Source organism: Pseudopipra pipra, chromosome 1, assembly GCF_036250125.1.
Source record: "Pseudopipra pipra isolate bDixPip1 chromosome 1, bDixPip1.hap1, whole genome shotgun sequence".
Classification (NCBI taxonomy): Eukaryota; Metazoa; Chordata; class Aves; order Passeriformes; family Pipridae; genus Pseudopipra; species Pseudopipra pipra.
In genome coordinates this window covers 43,461,543-43,480,847 of record NC_087549.1, presented here as the reverse complement: position 1 = coordinate 43,480,847, position 19,305 = coordinate 43,461,543, and the positions used below count along the sequence as shown (strand labels likewise).

Genomic DNA, 19,305 nt, shown 5'->3' with positions numbered 1-19,305 from the left:
CTAATAAATTATGAATCATGTGCCTAATCAAAATTCTATATGCGTATTGGGACATTCCCAGCTTTTTTTAAAACTGTAAACCCCACATTTATAAGCTGAAAGCAAACATTTTTACTATTTACCATTCAGCCTTCCAAAAGTAAGGGAAACAACCTATCATTGGACAAAACTTAAGACTTTCTGTGCCTTACATTTTGCAGAGGTCATGTTTCACAGGCTTCAAATAACTGGAGCTATGGAAACACTCTTTATATGCGTCAACTTTGCGCACCAAAAATGCTTGGTCCTTCACTTGATCTGATCACTGAAAACCATATTGCCCTTAATTAACTAATTCAAGGTAAGATGTTGTTTGGTTTTTTCCTCTTAAAGGATGAAAGGCTTAGGGTAGGATTAGTGAGGCCTATTAATTTTTGAAATTAAATCCTGTCCTTTTGCTTTCCCATATCTTGGATTCTGCATTTCCACCAAAGTCAGAAGAAAACAGCTCTACTGTGTCAGATAGCTGGCTGTAGCCTGAGCACAGCCCATGGAAATTTGCCCTTGCAGAGCTAATACAAGTCCTCTCATGTGAGATAGGAAGCTAGCATTTCGTTTTGTACCAGGGCCATTCAAAACCCTCTCACAATTTCTGTCATTAATCCATACCCTCATCAGGCCCTTGAGTGCGCTATCAGGCCTTATTTTTTCTGGCCACCTCCCCTGGAACCTCTGCCTTTAGGCCCCTTCCCAGAAGCCCCACAGAAGCTGAACTATGCTGTGGGTGAGTGGGGGCCAGTGGCATCCCAGGCTGCTCCTGGTTTACTGCCTGCCCCTCCTGCACTGAGTTGGGACCCGCACACCCATCCTGCTCGTCTGCTGGTCACTAGGCTGGCAGTATGACCAGCTATTGACAGCAGCCCTGCCCTGCCATTTGCTACATCAAGTCTCCATAACCTTATACAGTTTTTTATCCACTGTTTCAGAATTTTTCCTCCCTTTGATACTTTATCAGAGTTAAAGCAATGACCTGTAATGCATGCTCCAAAGACCAAATAGGAAATGTCTTCTATTCTTGCCAATGACACCACTTGTTCTAGGTAATAAATTGTCTTTCCGAGTCTTTTTTTTTTTTTCTGAAATGAACAATGACAAGAAAATGTCACTGAACTAAGGCAGTGTTAAGGTAAAACTCCGATCATGAACTGGATTTAATGGGCAGATTTTCTGACTCTTCTATTGGCTTTTGCTTTCATAAATTTTAGCAGAGGCGACATGGGAAACTTCTGCTTCTGGCAGAGGTGTAAGAAGAGATACTGAAAGTCATCTGTTGGGACAATCCTGTATAAAGAGAAGATCACCACACAGAGTGGATCCACTTTTTGAGCATCACTATCTCAATAAGTAATTATGTAACAGAATCACAACACAGTTGACTTGGATTAACTTGTAAGGCTGATTGAGGAATAGTTCACAACAGCACAGGAGATGGAAGGTAATAATAAAACGTCATTCATGCCAATTAGGAGGAACAGACAGATGAAGTGAGGGCCTAAAATGGCTGCATGGCAGTGGAAATGTCATGCCTTGGTGACAATACCATTTCAAAGGAGAAGGAAAGAAGAGGGAGACTATTGCAAAGCCAGTCTCTGATCTGCAGTTGAAGGACTTTGCAGAGCACTGAGAGAGGTAACACGCTAACAGATGTTCATTTTGGCCCTCAGCTCTGTATATTCCTTATTATTTAAAGTAAGAAAGCTATAAATTTTTAACCCTTTTTATGTTTTCTGTTACATGTTTCATTTAACACTTGCCCAAAAACCGGTGAATTGTAAACATTATGCCCAGCTGCTATAACACCAGTAAGCAGTATGTGTAAGCTACTGTGGGATCTGTTGGTGTCCACGTTAGTTATACGGCTTTGATGGGTAAAGCACATGAGTTTTAGGAAATAGGCTGCTGGAAAGAGAGTTTGTAATTTAAAGGTGTGTTTATAAAGGCACACTGTCAAAACCACTTGCCAGAAACACATGGAAAGTACACAGGCCTATTAAGCAGGACATAAATATAACAACTGGGAGAGCACTGAGCCAAGCAAGCCATATATAGCAGAATTGTGAAAAAAAGATTGCATTGTAAGAAGCAACATTTAAGGAGGAAGTCAAAGAACTTGCTAGATACAGGTACACATATGTACATGCATACTCATATTTTGTACATAAATTGAAAACCTAGATTTAAAGTCCAATGCTTGGGCAATTTGAACTATTGTTTTGATTTTGACTTTTTTTTTGTCGTAATTAAAAAGCTAAAAAAACCCCAACTGCTAAGTAGCTATAGACAATTATTCTAACACTTTTACAGTCTCATCATCCTGCAGTTTGCTCAGTTTTGGCAACATACTCAGTGCCTAGTTCAATCAATGATTCAATCAGCAAATTAATGGCTGTATCCATTTCAACTCTGCAAGGCCAGAATCCTGTTCTGAGACACATTTAGAGAAGTTCAGAGGCTAAATGTTCATCTGCTATCCTCAAGAATATAAAAGAAACTACATCATCAATACAGGTGGAATTAACTGCAAGTTGTACCAAAGTACTCCAAACTTATTTGACTGTCAAGAGAAGAGCCCATGTGGATGTGCAAGACAGCCTGAAATAGAACCAGAGGACTACATGAAAGGCAACTGAGCCCCATTGCTATATTAGGATGGAATAGGAACACTGTATAATACCAGCAAATCTGACATAAGGCCAGCGTGAGAGGCACATCCTTCCAGACAGGTTTATGCTGGGCACAAATACCCTGACGTCCCCATAAGGGTGCCAAATGCTCATCCCTATACAACTGAATCCCATTCTGCTATCTAAAACCAGGATGAACTGCTACAGTCTACTTTCTGTATTATGTCAATAGACTATGCAGGGAAGCTATATGACTGAATCTAAGGAAAGCATCTAACTTTAAAGCAATTAAGGTTTACACACACATGTATTAAGAGTGTAGTCCATAGGCTCTCTTGTGCATACATATACATGTTTTCATGATGAGACCTGGACAGATTTATCAAGACAATCAGTGAAATTTTATTCCTCAAGGTTCCAGCAAAGCACAAATTAAAACAATCATTTTAGAAACAGTTTTGAATTTTAGCTATGCTAATAAAACCAGAGGAAACTTTCCAATGGCTATTCAATTGAAGTTGACTCAGCTTCTTTACCCCAGCTGAACAGTAATATCTGGAGATAGGGATTTGTACTTTGATTTATGTTCAGCTATAACACCCAGGAAACAAATGACTTCTCCAGCTTTCCTACAGATTGATTTGCTTTGGGAAAGTCAATGAATTATGTCATGCTTGCATTTACTAATCAGTAGACAGTGATAGAACACATTTGCCTCACAGGACCAATCCAATGTTAAACTGATATATTTTTATTGTTGTTTTCAGAATCCCAAACGTGCTATGTAAATCCAAAGAATTAAGATACAGAAACCTCTGGTAATTAAAATATTGGTGAAGGTATAAACAACTTATTCATGTTGAACAAAGTTATTATGCAAAATTTTCTTATTAGAAACAGTATATTCTTAAACTTTTATTACCTATATAAATAATAGATGTTAAATGACAAATTTAAAAAGTAACAGTGTAGTATCATATACAGTTAAAGGACATAACTTTCAACTAGGAAAAAGTAGTAAAAGATGGAGCAAAAGTTTTGAAGATCCTGCCACTACTGACACTGCCTACCTCACATGGACAGCAAAACTCAAGTAAAAATAACTGTCTCACAGTCAACAGTAGACTCATACACAGGCTATTTTTTTTTTATTTGATATTTGACATAAACAGCTCTAGATATAAGGTCTAGGTACTGTAAACATTGTAGCATTAAATATTAAAAAAACAAATAAAATCAAAATCTAAACATAGAAATGGAGAAACAGGCTAAAAGCAAGCCAGCATACTCCCTGACAATTTTCTATTAAAAAAAAAAAAAAAAAAAGGAAGAATAAGGAAGATAAATTATCTCCACAGAGTTTAGAGATAGTCTTAAAAACTTCTTACTTCTTATACTAAATACAATGATCTTGAATTGGCTTATGAGTGCAGTAAAAATAAATATTCTGTCCTGGATTTTACCAGATGTATGCAGGGCTAAGTACTGAAGACTATGAAATACAGACATTTAGGCCAGGTTTCTCAAATGCTTAGGCCAAGGAACTGGCAGTCTGAGAGGCTAAAAGCCTTTTTGGCTCTTTAAGCATTCAAAACACTTCTACAGATTCATAGACTTTAAGCTCAGAAGAGAATGCCTGCACCATAGAACATGACCTGTTAACTCTTGAACAGGAGGGTACAGTTGTCACCACTTTCCTAAATAACACAGTCATGCCACATAATAATTAACTACTTTCATACTTATGGTTGGTTACAATCATTGTAAAAATGTTTTACCTCAATTCCAACCTAAACTTAAAAAAAAAGTTTCATCTGCTGAGTCTTTTAATAACTTTGCCTTCTAAAAAGATGACAACCTATTAATTGGTAAGAACCACTGAGATCTGTCATGAAATCATCATGGCTTTATCTCTAACAATGTAATTCCCTCTTTACGTAGCAAATTTTTCAGCTCCTCAGTGTTTTGTCACTCATTCAGATCCACTATGACTTCCAATATCTTTTTCCAGTATTACATAAACCTGTATATTATGTGTTTCTTGAAGGCAGGATGGACACTTAATTGCATGATTATGTACATCAGTGGATGTTAAAAAGGATCTAATGCACTACACAGAAACATCAATCTTTCTCAATCAATGAGAAATCATTTTTAAGGCACAATTGACACAAGCATCATATTCCAAAAGATGCCTGTATGTCATTCCTTCATGCCTCCCTCTCTCAGCTGAGCCAAGAGGGTATGAGGTGTCACACGGGCCCCAGACTCATCTGACTTCTTTTCCTCTAAACACAGCTTTTCCTGCTAAGCAACACACTTGGGGAAACAGGTATTTAAAAAACTTTATTTTAGTCATTTAATACAGTTTTTGAAACAGGTCCAGTCCCACGGGGTTCCATCTGCAAAAGATTTTTTAAGAGCATATGACTAACTGTGCGAAGTGAGACAGAGATACATACTTTCAGAGGTGGTCTGAAAAACCACATATCAGTGATTAAGTAAAAAATGGCCAAAGAATATCCATGTGTCCTTTTGAGAGCTAATACAGAGTTCACACTATAATGTTGTGGACTGAGGACAGACCATAATGGGGCCATTCAGGGTAATCCCTAAGGAAATCAACTCACCTTTCCCTGTTTCTCATGCAGATTCTTTTATCAATCCTGAGATGGTGCAGCTGAGGATCTCAATGGCAGAAGGTACAGGGAAGAAATTCTGAATAGTTCTGCAAGGTATCTTCCTGGTAGAGTCAGACAATTCCCAAATGCCATGGGAAACACAAGAGGAGGAAAAACATTACTTCATGACCTCTACCCAAATATAAAATGGAGTCAGAAGCAAGATACGAGATATCATCCCAATTTTAATTAAAACACACATGAAAGACAATCACACACTCTTGTCTGCTAGAGCACCTGTATACAAACATTAAATTTGTATCACTGCAGGTGCCTTAACAAGAGATATAAGCTCTTTGTATGCTCCTGATTCATCTGTAGGATTCCATCAACTTTGGGTCATGGCCATTGGATGACTGTTCTCATCAGATAAGGGGGAAAAAACATAAAAATATATATATATATATATATATATGCAGGTATAAAGTGTGTGTGTGTCTGCATCTATGTATGTATGTATATGAAGAGAACAACATATCATTTCCCATCAGATCTGGGGATAGCTCATGGTATAATCATGATGAGAAGAGTTAGAAAACACAAACTGAATAGGTGTGAAGAGACACTGAGAATGACAGTCTGACCAAAGCAGCTGATGAGAAACATCATCTATATGGGAAATATTCAGTTGTACCATGCCAAGATCCAAGAAACTGCAGTATTTCATAGAAACACTGTGAGCTCCAAGAAGCAGCAGCTTAGAGAAATCTCTAGAGATGCATATGGAATTCATCCAGTATTAAAATGTTTCATGATATACCACACTTACATGGGTGAAATGAAAACTCACACCAGTAACAGACTCCTACCTCTGTCTATATGTTTTCATATGTGCTTGTGTTTTCATACTGTTTCATCAGTTCCCAGTGAAATACAACTGTTGACTCTTTACACAGTTTTCAAATACTAGTTTCCAGGACCTTTTATTGATTGTGCAAGAATAGTGTTCTGTAATATTTGTAACAGTGAGTGGCTCATTTGTTACCATGCATTTTGCAAAATTATTTGTTTTCTGTCTTTTGACTGTTTAATAAAGATAACACACATTTCACAGCTTTCAATGCCTACCTACACCACCAATCCCCTCCCTATCTCAATAACTAATGTGGATGCTGTTTTTTTAAATTGTTTCTTTGAAGTATTCAAAATCAGTCACTGTTAGAGAGACAAAATTCAAAGAAGCATGTTTTGATGAAACATATGGCAGGCAAAATCTCAAGTAGACTGATAAGGATTATTGGCAGTTGTTCTTTTTTACTTGTCATTCTGCAGGGAATAAGATACTTTTAGAGACCATCTGGGAAATCCACCTAGCAAATCCTTTGTTGTTGTAGGGATCTAGGACATCAGTGACGATTCCAGTAACTCACTGTTTTCCAGTGGCATATTACATCTGCAACATTGTTGTTTTCTATAAGTCTGAAGGTTATTAATCAGAACTTCATAGACATTGTGAGCTGAACTGTTGCACATCCTCTTGGAGTAAATGTCTATTACCTAGGTTCCCATCTACAGAGGATTACATTCAGTAATTGAAGTGATCCATCACAGTCCTATTTGCTGGTAAGTAATACTATTACCTACATCTACTTCTTTGTTCCTAAAAAAAACAAAATTTCAGATAGATCTTCCTAGGAGTCTTTGGAAGCAAATGGAGAACAGAGGAGAATTACCAGAAAAAGATGAAGCAGGAAAAGGAGGATTAAAAGGCTAGCAACAAAAGAAAGATGATAGAGAACAAAATAGTTAAATGGTTTTAAAGTTGAATTCTACTTCTCTTTCCCTCTTTTCTCTATTAAAAAATTGACCTGCTCACTTCCCTCACATCAAATAGCAAATCCAGTTACATGAATAAGTAAGTATCCAAAAAAAGCATTCAGTGTTCTAGTGTAAGTAATTATTCTCAGCAATTGCTAGGGAGAGCACACAAAAGCACAGCTTGAAGGTATACCAAACATTCAGCAAGACATTTGACTACTGGCATTCATTCAACAAAAAACAAGATTAGAAAGAGAGATGCGTGTAAGACCATTAATAAAAATTATATTTATTTTAAAACCTCATCAATATGTTGTTATAAAACTCATTAAAGAAAAAAAAATCCTGGACTTCTTTCCTCCCTTTCTGCTGAAGTTGACTTGGCATATAGAAAAGAATTCAATACCAGAAAGAAACAATTAGGAGTAACATTCATGATTATCAACTTCTTGAATAACAACGTAGTCTTGTAGGAGTGTAATGTGTGTAGAAAGTGGCCAATTATCAAGCTATTTATCACAGATTAGTTTTAAGGATAAGCTCTTCAACCTCTGCATCTGAAAAATAAAAAAAATGACAGTTCATTAAAACTGTAAATAACATTAAGACTAAACACAATCACAGTAGGTAGCAATTATTGCTACCCCATTATATTTTGCTCAATTTACCATCAAATAGTATTTAATCTTCCAAGAGCAAGATTTCTTCTCCTCTTCTTTTTCTAGTTCAAAGAGGAGTTGTGTATTTGATAACAGAAGGAGAAGAAAAAGCTGCAGCAAATCATTTGACATGGTAGGACTTCAACACAAATTTAATTTCCTTCCTAATGAGAAAAAAAAAAAGGCACAACTAAACAAAACACAAAAGCTTGATTTAGGGACTGCAACAAGGCTCAGCCTTGAAGTTGCGTGTCAGGAACAAATCTAGGTTGAAGCGAGCAGGAATTTGCCTGAGTGGTACAGACATAGGTTCCCAGGCTGATGAATTATAAAACGTTCTTAGCTGTAAATGGGGAGGGAAGTAGTAATTTCATACCTTACCTCACTGACTTCAGAGGTCCTTGATAGCTTTGTCTCTTGTCCGAACAGATGTCCAGCCACTAAAACCAGGTTGGACAAAGTCCTGCATCCCCTCCATGTACAAATGCTTCTTTTTCAATATGAGGGACCAAAGACTCCAAACGTGAGTGTAAATGAGGATAGACAGCTGGATCTATAAGTAACACATATGCAATCTGGAATCAACAGCACCACTGTCTGATATTTGATCACCTTGCACTTTTTCCTTTAAAAAAAACTTCTGAGAACATTTATAAAAGGTCAAATTAAAACTTATTCTCTTTCACTACATTAACTGGGATCTCATACACATGTTGAGCCAGACTGTATTCTCCATTACAGATATGTAAATCTAGAGTAGCACCATCAACTTCAGTTTAATTGATCTGGAGTTACATCATTGGAATGGATATCCTGCAGTAAACCAATTTCACTTTCAAGAGCTTTCATTGAACATGAAAACCTGCTACTAAATGTACTTCCAATGGGAAGAATTAGACATAAAACTGTTATAATAGACAAAGGACTTCGATGAATGTCACTGTTAGAGAATGCTACAGCATCCATATTTCCTGGCAAACACAGTACTGATTTTTTTCATGCATCTGTAGTTGTCTCTCTTCAAAATAATGTTCTATTTAGCCATTTATCAGAAGATTCACGTCTGGAAAACACAGTGCTCTATAAAACCATAGTGCTTACACTTAAACAGTGCTTATTAAACCCTTAAACTAACATCAATTTTGGTTTTGGTACCAAAAAGCTTCTCAGTGGCCTATAGCAACTACCTTACAAAAGCATCAAAAAACAAGAAAGACTTTTTTTCTTCATAGAACCACACTGCTTTCTCCAAACAACAAATAAACTGAATTTTGGAAACAGAAAATTGTGATTTTCTCAGCTTTCTCATTTTCTAAAAGTAGGAAAGAGTAAAATCAAGGTGTCTGATAAAGTGGTAAAGCTAAAGGACTCAGTCTTTACAATAGGAGCAACTTATAAAAATCCTATGTATGAAGTAGGGTTTCATAGGGAAACAGAAAATAGCCTAGTTTGTAGGTAAGTGGGTAGAAAAAAATTAGGTCACAAAACTGCTTTCACCCACTTTTTGTTCTCCCTTTATTAATGTTCTCCATGTGTAGGAGAAGAGAATAGGCCTGTCTCCTTTTATTGTGGTATATCTATCACCCAAGAAGTTATGAAAAACAGTGTCATGGCTGTTACCTCTGCACAAACCTGAGTATAGTGGACAAGATGCATACTTCAACACAACATTTGAGCCTGTCTTCACACACCAAGGATGTGAGATACAAGCTTAAAGATGTTGTAGCTTTCTATCTCCTACACATGATGGTGACAGTTGGATTTCACCCTCACTTTAATTCTTCTATAATTTTTACTTTTAATCCTCGGTACAAATCGTTTCCAAAGTTTTAGTGTAGAGCAGCAATGATAGATCCATCAGGTAACAACAATTAAGTCACGGCTGGAAGATGTCACCATTCTCTCCTCAGTGCTATGGCTGTAATGCTGAGAGCAGACTGGACCCTTAGCTGCAGACTCAGTCTGTGCTGGTATCTTGTTGCTCCACAGAATGTGTATAATGCTGACTTTGCATTCTGCTCCACCCCCCCTGTTGTTGTTTGGTCAAAATCTTGTTCCTTGTTGTAACATGTCCTGCCTATACCTGTACCAGAATTTGTGTCCCTGCTCATAAGTTATTCATTACAATGGCAAATAGTATTTCATGCTAAGCCTTTTCCTATTCCTAACAATTAAGTCATAAAATAAAGCTGTCAAATCCCTGGACTGTAGATTTTTTTAAGATATTTGCATTAACAAAACAGCAGTAAGTAAAATATAGCATTGCTTTAACAATCAATTTCTATATGACCATGAAAATGAAATAAAATATAACAACCAACCGAAACCAAAACAAACCCAAAAAATGTAATTTCCTCTTATGCCATATCTAGGTAGTGAGATCCAACTTCAAGCAAGGGAGATGGTGAAAAGTTCTCAGGAGAGGATGAGTTGGAGTCAAAAGCTCCTTTCTGAAAGGTTTAACTTTCAATTCAGATTCATTATTTAAACTTGGGCATTTAGCAAAATAAACTAGATGGGCAAAAGGTTATTTGTACAAAAAAGCCAACATGCAGCATTTAATGGCATCCTCAAAAGGACAAGATCCTTCTATCTTACTCTTTCCACCTTCCTTCCTGCTTAGAGCTAGCTAGATCATATAAGCACCATGTGACAATGCTCCCATTCAGATGAAACCTATCTATTCCACTTGACTATAAATAATCAATGACGATGAAAGAAAAAATGTTTGAATTATAAAAAAAAAAGGAAAACAAATAAATAAATAAATAAATAAACAAACCAACACCTCCAACACTGTTCTTCAACATGCCAAATTCCCAAAGCCTGCATTTTAACTCTTGCTTCAAGTAGGTGCACACTTGTTTCACATTTCATTAAGAAAACATTTAAATAAATTACTTCCTAAGTTGCTCAGTAAGCTACTGTCTCCATCAAAGCCCACTGTAACTCCTGAGGACTCCACTTGTTTTAGAAAAAGCCAAATGCTCCCTTATATTCTGACCATCACCACTTCCCCAAGGAAACCTGCAGACAGAAATACAGGCTAGACAGATAGCGACTCCGCATGTCTCAGAAACACTTCAGATGTGATGATCTTCACTGGATATAAGGAATGATCTTCCACTTTTTACTAAGACACAATCATATCTTTTAGAGAGAGTGAGAAAGAAACACATAGAAACTCTACCTTACTCCTCAGAGATGATGTCCATCTGTGGCTAAATTCATGTACACTTTTGGAAACCAGGTTGATGATGCACCAGCACATGACAACAGGCTTACCTGTATATTTGTATATTTAGGTAAGGCTGCTGGGACAGTTGGGCCTGGTTTCCTTTAGTAACAATGATCTCCAGTAGAGCAGATATTACAAGATTCTACAGCTGCACTAACCACTGAAGATGACTAAAGTTTTAACTAGAGTATCATGGAGGAACTTCAAATGACTCTTCACCCAGGACCTCACATATGCTCTGGGTTTCAGATCCCATGCAAGGTTACAGCCTTTAAATACCTTCTTAGAACCTGTCTTAAAAGCAGACAGTGTGCCAGGCTAACCTGCCACAGTGTAGATACATCTGTTACAACGCTGGTTTGAAGCCGCAATTGTTGGAAGCAAACAGCCCCTGGCAGCGGCCCATGACAGTAATACTGTTCTTTACATCAGGCAGAAGAAACACTTCAAAAGTCCAGCATTAAAGGAAGGATAGAAAGATTTTCCTTTTACACTACATGAAAGCTCTGCCTTGTTGTGAACAACTGTAACTATAATGGCATGCACATTAGAATGCAGTATTATAATTAAAGGTCACGGTATGCAGCAATCATTATTCACTGTTCTCTTCTCTAAAACTATGACTTTCTTCTCAGATTTAGAGTAAAAATTTTTTACCTTGTGCCATTCTGCAAGTAGCCAATTACACACTTGAGCTAAGCATGATGCATATTAACTTAGCCTTAGTTCCTCTGAGTCCCTTCAGAGGGACTCCAGCTGTCCAACTTTTCTATCAGAAATTTTTTCTGGTAGAAAGAAATAAAACCAACTGTTTGCAATTAGTAGGTATCCAGACAAAATGGGCACATGTGTGTAGTCCTTGTTACCTTATTTTAATGCATCTCCCAGGCATTTATGATCAGTAGCATGTGTTTCTATCTGGGAAATTCCAAAGAGAAGCTGTTGCATAATAGGAGCAACCCTTGCAATACAGACATAATGAACAATTTATTAATCCAGGTAAAATACACAGCACAATGTAGATATGACTGGTTAGCTCAAAAGCCTGTTTTCCCATACGGTATCACAATGACCTTGTTATCCAAATGCAGAAGAGACAATATCATTTAAAAGGAGCAGGCTTGCTATATTTAATGAAATAAATAATGAAGAAGAGATAAAGCTATATCATGACTTTTCAAAATAAAATATAAGGTCCAGGAAGTAGCAATAACAAAAGAAACAGTAATAAAAAAATCTCAGTGCTACAGAGACTTCATACAGAAATCCAGCAGGCTCACACATAAGTAAGCATATAATGATCTAAAATAATTTAGATATGCACTTAACTGAATTCATAGAACTTCATTTGCAGAGCATTTGCTCATGAATACTTTCTAAGTGTTTTGTACTACAAAGACCCAGCCCTGTTAAGGTAAATTTATGTATATATTTTTGCAGCTATGCAAAATTTCACACACTTCAGTTTAGTCCTAAATGGTTGTAGAAAATTCTACTGCTGTGAACACCTAAGTCTTACTGGAGGCTCTGTTCCCTAATATAAGCTCAATAAAAGCACCCATATAAAGTGTATATACATACATATACACACTTACATATATGTATTTAACACTATGAAAACCCATGTTCATCCTTGCGCAACATTTTTTCAGTGAATGATAAAACATTTGCAAGTCACATTCGGAAGTGTTAAATAATATACCCTAGTAGTTTAAAAAGTTGAATTAAAATTTGCTCACAGGGTTATCTAATCCCCAGTTATTTATCCTATTCTTTTCAGGCAACCGCCCCTTGATTTATTATAAAAAAAACCCAAACCCTACATTTCTTACAAACCACTAATTACCTCCTCTGTGTACATTAGAGAGGCCTGATTTTAGAAAAATGTTATGTATCCCTGTTTTGACATCCATGACTCTTGCAAAATAAGGCCATTACATAGCAAAGTTCCCCTACAGCTCAAATAGGTATGGACAACATAAGTATTCCAAAAATTGAACTTCCACAAAGGAGTAGCCATTTTCAAAAAACATTTGACTATTAGCTGTCAAATTTACAAAGAAAATATGATAGAAAAACTACCATTTTTATCTCAACTTTTCCTGATCATATTTCTGCAGCACATGCAAAATTATCTATCAGAACGTCAGCCAAGAGATCTTCCTGGCTCCATCCCTTTGCCTCTGAGTTTCACAGAGTCCTGGCTATCCCAAAAAAGTAACATCTTGTACAGGCTAAATAGGTCATTTTAGAGGTTGGAGGAAGCATAATGTACTTCTTCATCCAATTCTAGCCCAACAATTGAAATATATTTCCCTTCTTTTAGAAACCAGATATTTTCTTCACTAACTTCTCATATAACTATTCTCAATTCTTTGCCAAATAAAGATACCGTAAGAATACTACATTATAAGAAGTGGGATATCAATTTTATATCTAATGAATGCTGCAGATTATTTTTCTCATGAAAACATTATTAGAGGCATCATAGTTTAGGAACAGTATTCCCCAATTTAGTACTCCCACTAAAAAGACAAGGAATCACTTCCCTCCCCTCCTAAATGGGAGGCACAAAAGGCAGAGATCACAGGTTGAGATAAGAACAATTACTGGAAACAGCAATGAGATAAGAAAAATGAACAGTAACAACAACAAAACTAATAACAAAAGTGTACAAGGAGAGGGTGATTTACATGCAAAATGCTGACCAAGCCCAGGACAAGGAAATAATAGTGGGCAGCTTCCCTCTGCCCACCACACTTTCTCCACCAAAAAAGGAACGCTCTTCTTCTTGGAAGCAAGAGAGAGAGTCCCTACCCCTGGCAAAGGACATGAGATGGTATGGAATAATATTATGGTCTTGGCCACTCCCACACAGCTCCAGGCACCACCCCTTTGCAGCTACTGCAAAAAATCAACCCTGTCCTTCCTTAGCCAAAACCAAGGCAAGAGGTTGCACTAAACACATTTGCTTACCCATCACTACCAGTGATGCCATTATTCAGGTCCAATCATCTCTGGTAACTGTATGACTGAATGGCTGAGAGAGCACTGGGACAATTTCCAGGAGACTTCAAAAAACATCCCACATACTTGGTGTATTCTAGGTAAAAAGGACATGTGAGATATGGCTCCTAGTAAACAGTAGTACTCTGTTAACCTTATATGTTCTTTATTTTCTTTCCTTCTTTTGCAGAGAATTAGAGTCCAGGCTAGTTGTAAAATATTCTTTGACTGTTCAGTATGTAAGATATCATTTAAGGTAAAACAGTAGTAATTATTTATATGACTGTATATATATATGCATATTAAATTCTGAGATGTTGTACAGTCACATTCTATTCTAATACATTGATGGGTTTTAACCCTTACAAAAGTATCTTACAACTTTTTTTAGATTTAAAAAATAAGAGTAGAATTAATCTGTAAAACACTAAATTGGCCAAAAAATATTCTTTTACTCTATACTCAACTTACAGATCTCTGAAAATTTTTTGCTTATCCCAGGACTGTTTTCTTTCTGAAGCATTTACTCCATATTTAATAATCTTCATTGCATACCTAATAAATCATATACTTAAATGAACTGTGAACATCAACATGAGTTTCACTAGGACAAAACGGGGAGACAAATCTGCATATTATTGGCAGTATAGAGTGGGTAGGATGACAGTGAGTGTGAAAGAATGTATCAATGTGGGGGATGATTCTGGTGTCTTAAAAGTTGTAGAGTAACAAAGAATGAGATGGCTTTGATTGTCATCTCAATTCATTACAAAGAGATTTTTAACACTTTTTGATACATTTTTTGCATCTTAGTCTGAACTGATTGAAATTGGAAATTCAAGCTATGTTCTTGTCTTAGCTACAAATGAGTTCCACATTAAGACTCCTCCTTTCTTTGCCAAGCTTATTTGTGTATTTGCAAGAGTGATGGTAGAAGCAACAACCTATCTCAGGCAAAAGGGCCTATGTGTCTGCCAATATTTGGGTGACGAGCTTCATTGGAACAATGTTCCCTGAAGCAAATGAAGATACCATCCATATTAGCCAATTTGGTACTCACTGTGCAACAGTGAAAGTACTGAGTAAATCCAGCATTGAAGTGTATACACACACTGAGACTACAGATAGTCAGAATATTTTCCACAATATAAAAATCTGTAAGAAAAAAAGTATTCCATGCAGATAGACAGTTTTCCATGAAGATTTTATGAAGAAGGTTTGGAATACATGATTTGCTAAATTGGAATGGCCACAAGAAAGATTAACAATCTCCCATTTAGTCTCCCTTTCTTCTACCCACCAAAACTCAGACACTTAAGTAACAAACACATTTCAAGTTTTTATTTTTACTCCACAGGCAATGAAGACAGAAGGTAAAACTTTAGCATAAACAAATGTTGTTCTCTAGACATCAGTCATGTACAATCCCTTTCTAGGTATGCCTAGAAAAAGTGATTTTCCATAACACTCCTCTTTCAAAGTCCTGTAAAAAGATGTGCCAATTCAAAGTATATCTATGTTGTCAGGCTACTGAAAGCTAATGGCTAGTATTAATAGTACTTGGATCCACAACTAACATCCTATTATTGCTGCTGTAAAAGTGGTAAGCCAGTTGTTTATCAGATAAAAAACAGGAACTTGTCACCAGTAAGATCAGTGGCTGAATTCTATGACACAGGCCATTTCTTCACCCTCCCTTACAGTAGGTCCTCATGACAAACACCTTCCTAGAAAACTAATGAACCTAATCTATAGGATCTGTCTTTATCTACAAAATAACCACCCTTGCTTCCCCTTACCCACATAATAGAAACTAGAGAGAAAAGCCCTCAGGAAATTCCAGCTTCTTAAAGCAAACTTGTCAGTTTTAATTCAGGTTAGGTGCCTGCATAACACAATAATGAAGGAAAAAAGTCAGCTCCTTTCAGATGTTGATAATTTACGTGTAGTAATTTTCTTGGGTATAAATGCTTAACATTCATATGGATTCACTCTTGTCCTGGTTTTGGCTCAGAATGAGTTCATTTTCTTCCTAGTAGCTGGTACAATGCTATGTTTTGGATTAAACATGAGAATAATACTGACAACACACTGATGTTTTAGTTGATACTAAGCAGTGCTTACCCTAAGTCAAGGACTTTTCTGTTTCCCAGGCTCTGCCAGGGAGCAGGTGCACAAGAAGCCGAGAGGGAGCATGACCAGGACAGCTGACCTGGACTGGTCTAAGGGTTATTCCATACCACAGAGCACCAGGCCCAGTGTATAAACTGGGGGGAGTTGGCCAGAAGCCACCAATTGCTGCTCAGACACTGGCTGTGGGCATCGGTCAGTGGGTGGTGAGTGATTGCTTGGTTCGTCACTTGTGTTTCTTGGATTTTATTCCTCTTTCTCATTTTGTTATCTTCTTTTTCATTACAGTTATTAGTCGTAGCATTATACTTTATTTTATTTCAATTATTGCACTGTTCTTATCTCAGCCCATAGGTTTTACCTTTTTTCAATTCTCCCTGCCACCCCAGCAGAGTGGGGAGGGGAGTGAGTAAGCAGCTGCAAGGTACTTAGTTGCTGGCTGGGGCTAAACCACGACAATTCTACAGATACATAATACATGTGATGAGATGGCCATCTATAAATATACATACATATATGTATCTCAGTATTTATACATATATATATGTATCACATTATATACATATTTCTATATATATATATTTCAAATGGGTAAGTAGACACTTCTCAATAAATGAATTGATAAAATTCATGTCTGATGGAGAACTGCACCATTTTTTGTCTGTGTGTCAGCACAATATACATGCCTATACATATTTATTCACCCATGTACATCCACGTACACTTAATGTATATATGCATAATATACGTGTAACAGAGCATACATACCTATATATAGCATTTAAGTAATGATCCAACAAACATTAAGTGCTTATGTGGGAATAACCTTTAGTTTGGCCTCACAAATCTTTTCCTTTTCTAAACTACACACTTCATATCTGGAGCATGTGGAAGCATCTTACCTTGCTTCCATTTTCTCTTGCCTCCCGTTCCATCTTGAGGTCAGAAATTAGGAGAGTCTTGTATTTGTTCTTTCCATTACTGCTGTGATCATCTAGTCTGTATTCTGAAGTCAGCTGAGCAGAGAGGGGACTGTCACTCAGGTTCAGAGGCTGCTCATCCTGCTCCAGATTTGTTTTGCCATTACTGTTGGTTTCTGCCATCTCCCTGCAGTGTGTTCCCCCTGAAGCATTGGAACTGTGTCCCACGGTCTCATTGCCATTAAAACTCTCTGCGGCTGAATCATCTATTAAAAAATATATATTTTCAGTCACATGCCACATAATCATCTCTGTCCAGTTCAAACATAATTTATATCTTCACAATTTTTTTCAAAATAGAATGAAAGTGGTTTATATTCACTAACACCAGTACATTTTTGCAAAATGTGCACACACACTTCTCCATATTTGCAAGTAAAAGCTTTAAGTAAATCCATGAAATATTACTAAGTTAAGGGAAATTATCTGGGCTGACACCTTAGTATCACTGTGTACAAAAAAGATAAGTATCACAAATGATTTTTAGGCACAAAGTGACAAAATCTGCCTTAATCAATCTGTCTGTCCATATGTCTATTTCTTATTTCAGATTCTTATACCATGCTCATCACTGTAGCATTGCACATTTACAAAATCAGCAGAGGTGCACATGGTACTCAGAGAGAATCTAGTTCTCAGGTTTTAAGTGTGCAGAACAGCACGTCGCATCCATAAACATCCTCTTGCACAGCCAAAACTTAAACACATCTGATATATTCACTGCTGGCAGTAAAGATATGCAGGAAGAGTGGACTCCAGAAACAAAGATCCTCTCTTCATTTTGTTCACGTGCCCATTCACTTAGTTAATTCATTGTGTGTTATAATATATGTAAAAATACTGATCAATAGTGGATTAGATTATAAATCTGAAAGCTACATCCAAAAATTCTGGATGTGTTGTTGTTACCCCCAAGACTTTTCAGATGAATTGTATGATTAGTATGTGTCTTCACATACTTATGGGTTTGTGTATCCTGTTGTCAGCATTCGAATTTGCTACCTGTGCTACTACTCTTTACATCTAAGCAATCTTTTCACCAACAGTCTATGTAGGAAAACAATTCATCCTTCAGAGGGTTAAAAGGCAGCAGAATTAGGCGCTCAATTTGCTTACTTCTTGTTCTTCAAAGCACCTGGTTTCTGGCAACTCACATGGTTTTGCTAATGGTGCTACACCTGCCTAGGGCTCTACAAGCCTATGCTTTTTGCAGACAGTGAAGCTGGAAACAAAACTGGAGAGTTAGTAGTCAGGAATATGTTCAGATTGAAACTGGAGATACAGGATGAGATGGACCTTAATATTTTAGCACCTTAATATACCATCTGCTTTGGGCCCTTCTAAACAACTTCCATGGAAAAGAAGTAAACATGTTTATACACATGTGGTACTTAAAAAAAAAATAAATCAGGACACGTTCTTTAATGGATGAGCTCAGAAATACTCATACTTAAACTACATGAATAATCAAACTGTTGACTCACTACCATTATTACAGTAAAAAACAACTATTCACTGCACTCAGATCAGATTTTTAAAAGGGAATAAAATACTGTATAAATGGGGAGTGATCTAATTCAATTAAATACTTAGAAAGTCATAGACAAGACATGATACATCAGTTCCTTGCTTGCTGTACTCATCCAAAACTTTTATGTCACAAAGTATACAGGACTGGGCATATATTATGAACATATTTTTTAAAATTTCTTTGTTTTTTAAACCCGTAAAAAAATCTAGTTTCATAAAAATCCATAATAAGAATCATAATTTAAATGCTTTTATTTAAGGAACATTTTTGTTGTTCTATAAAATGCTTTATAATTAATGGCTAGAGAAAAAAAAAGGTATGCTTTGGTATGAACCACTTTTATATGATTTCCTACAAATACAAATATATATACTATAAAATACATTACATAACATTCCTAGAATAATACTTTTAAATGTGTACACCAACCAAACTTGCAACAGAGCAATGCTGCTTGGGGATTTCAGCTATGCAAGTGAATAAAGTAGCAGAATTTATCCTTGATAAACCTTCTATCATGCCCTGAGACTTATGTCTTAAAGAGCATAACCAATAAAAAAGGTTAAAATTCTAAATAGAGTTTCAGAAATAAATATGCAGTTTTACTATTACAAAAGAGAAAATGAAATTCCAATATGGGGGTGTTATTTTTTTAAAGA

General features: G+C 36.5%; 1 protein-coding gene and 1 long non-coding RNA gene across 7 annotated transcripts in view; both read right to left on the bottom strand.

The window, feature by feature from the left end:
- The window catches only part of NOL4 (nucleolar protein 4), a 190,158-nt gene that overhangs the window by 63,646 nt on the left and 107,207 nt on the right, over nt 1–19,305 (bottom strand). For all 6 annotated transcript variants that reach the window (XM_064654042.1, XM_064654057.1, XM_064654048.1 and 3 more), the window contains one exon: nt 17,038–17,321. In XM_064654042.1, coding sequence (XP_064510112.1) covers nt 17,038–17,321 — 284 coding nt within the window. The remainder of the gene's footprint in view (nt 1–17,037; nt 17,322–19,305) is intronic.
- Nucleotides 7,366–14,013, bottom strand: LOC135413955 (uncharacterized). The gene is made up of 2 exons (XR_010430515.1): nt 7,771–14,013; nt 7,366–7,659 (listed from the first exon to the last, which is right to left on the bottom strand). It is a non-coding gene; the product is annotated as an uncharacterized LOC135413955 (long non-coding RNA).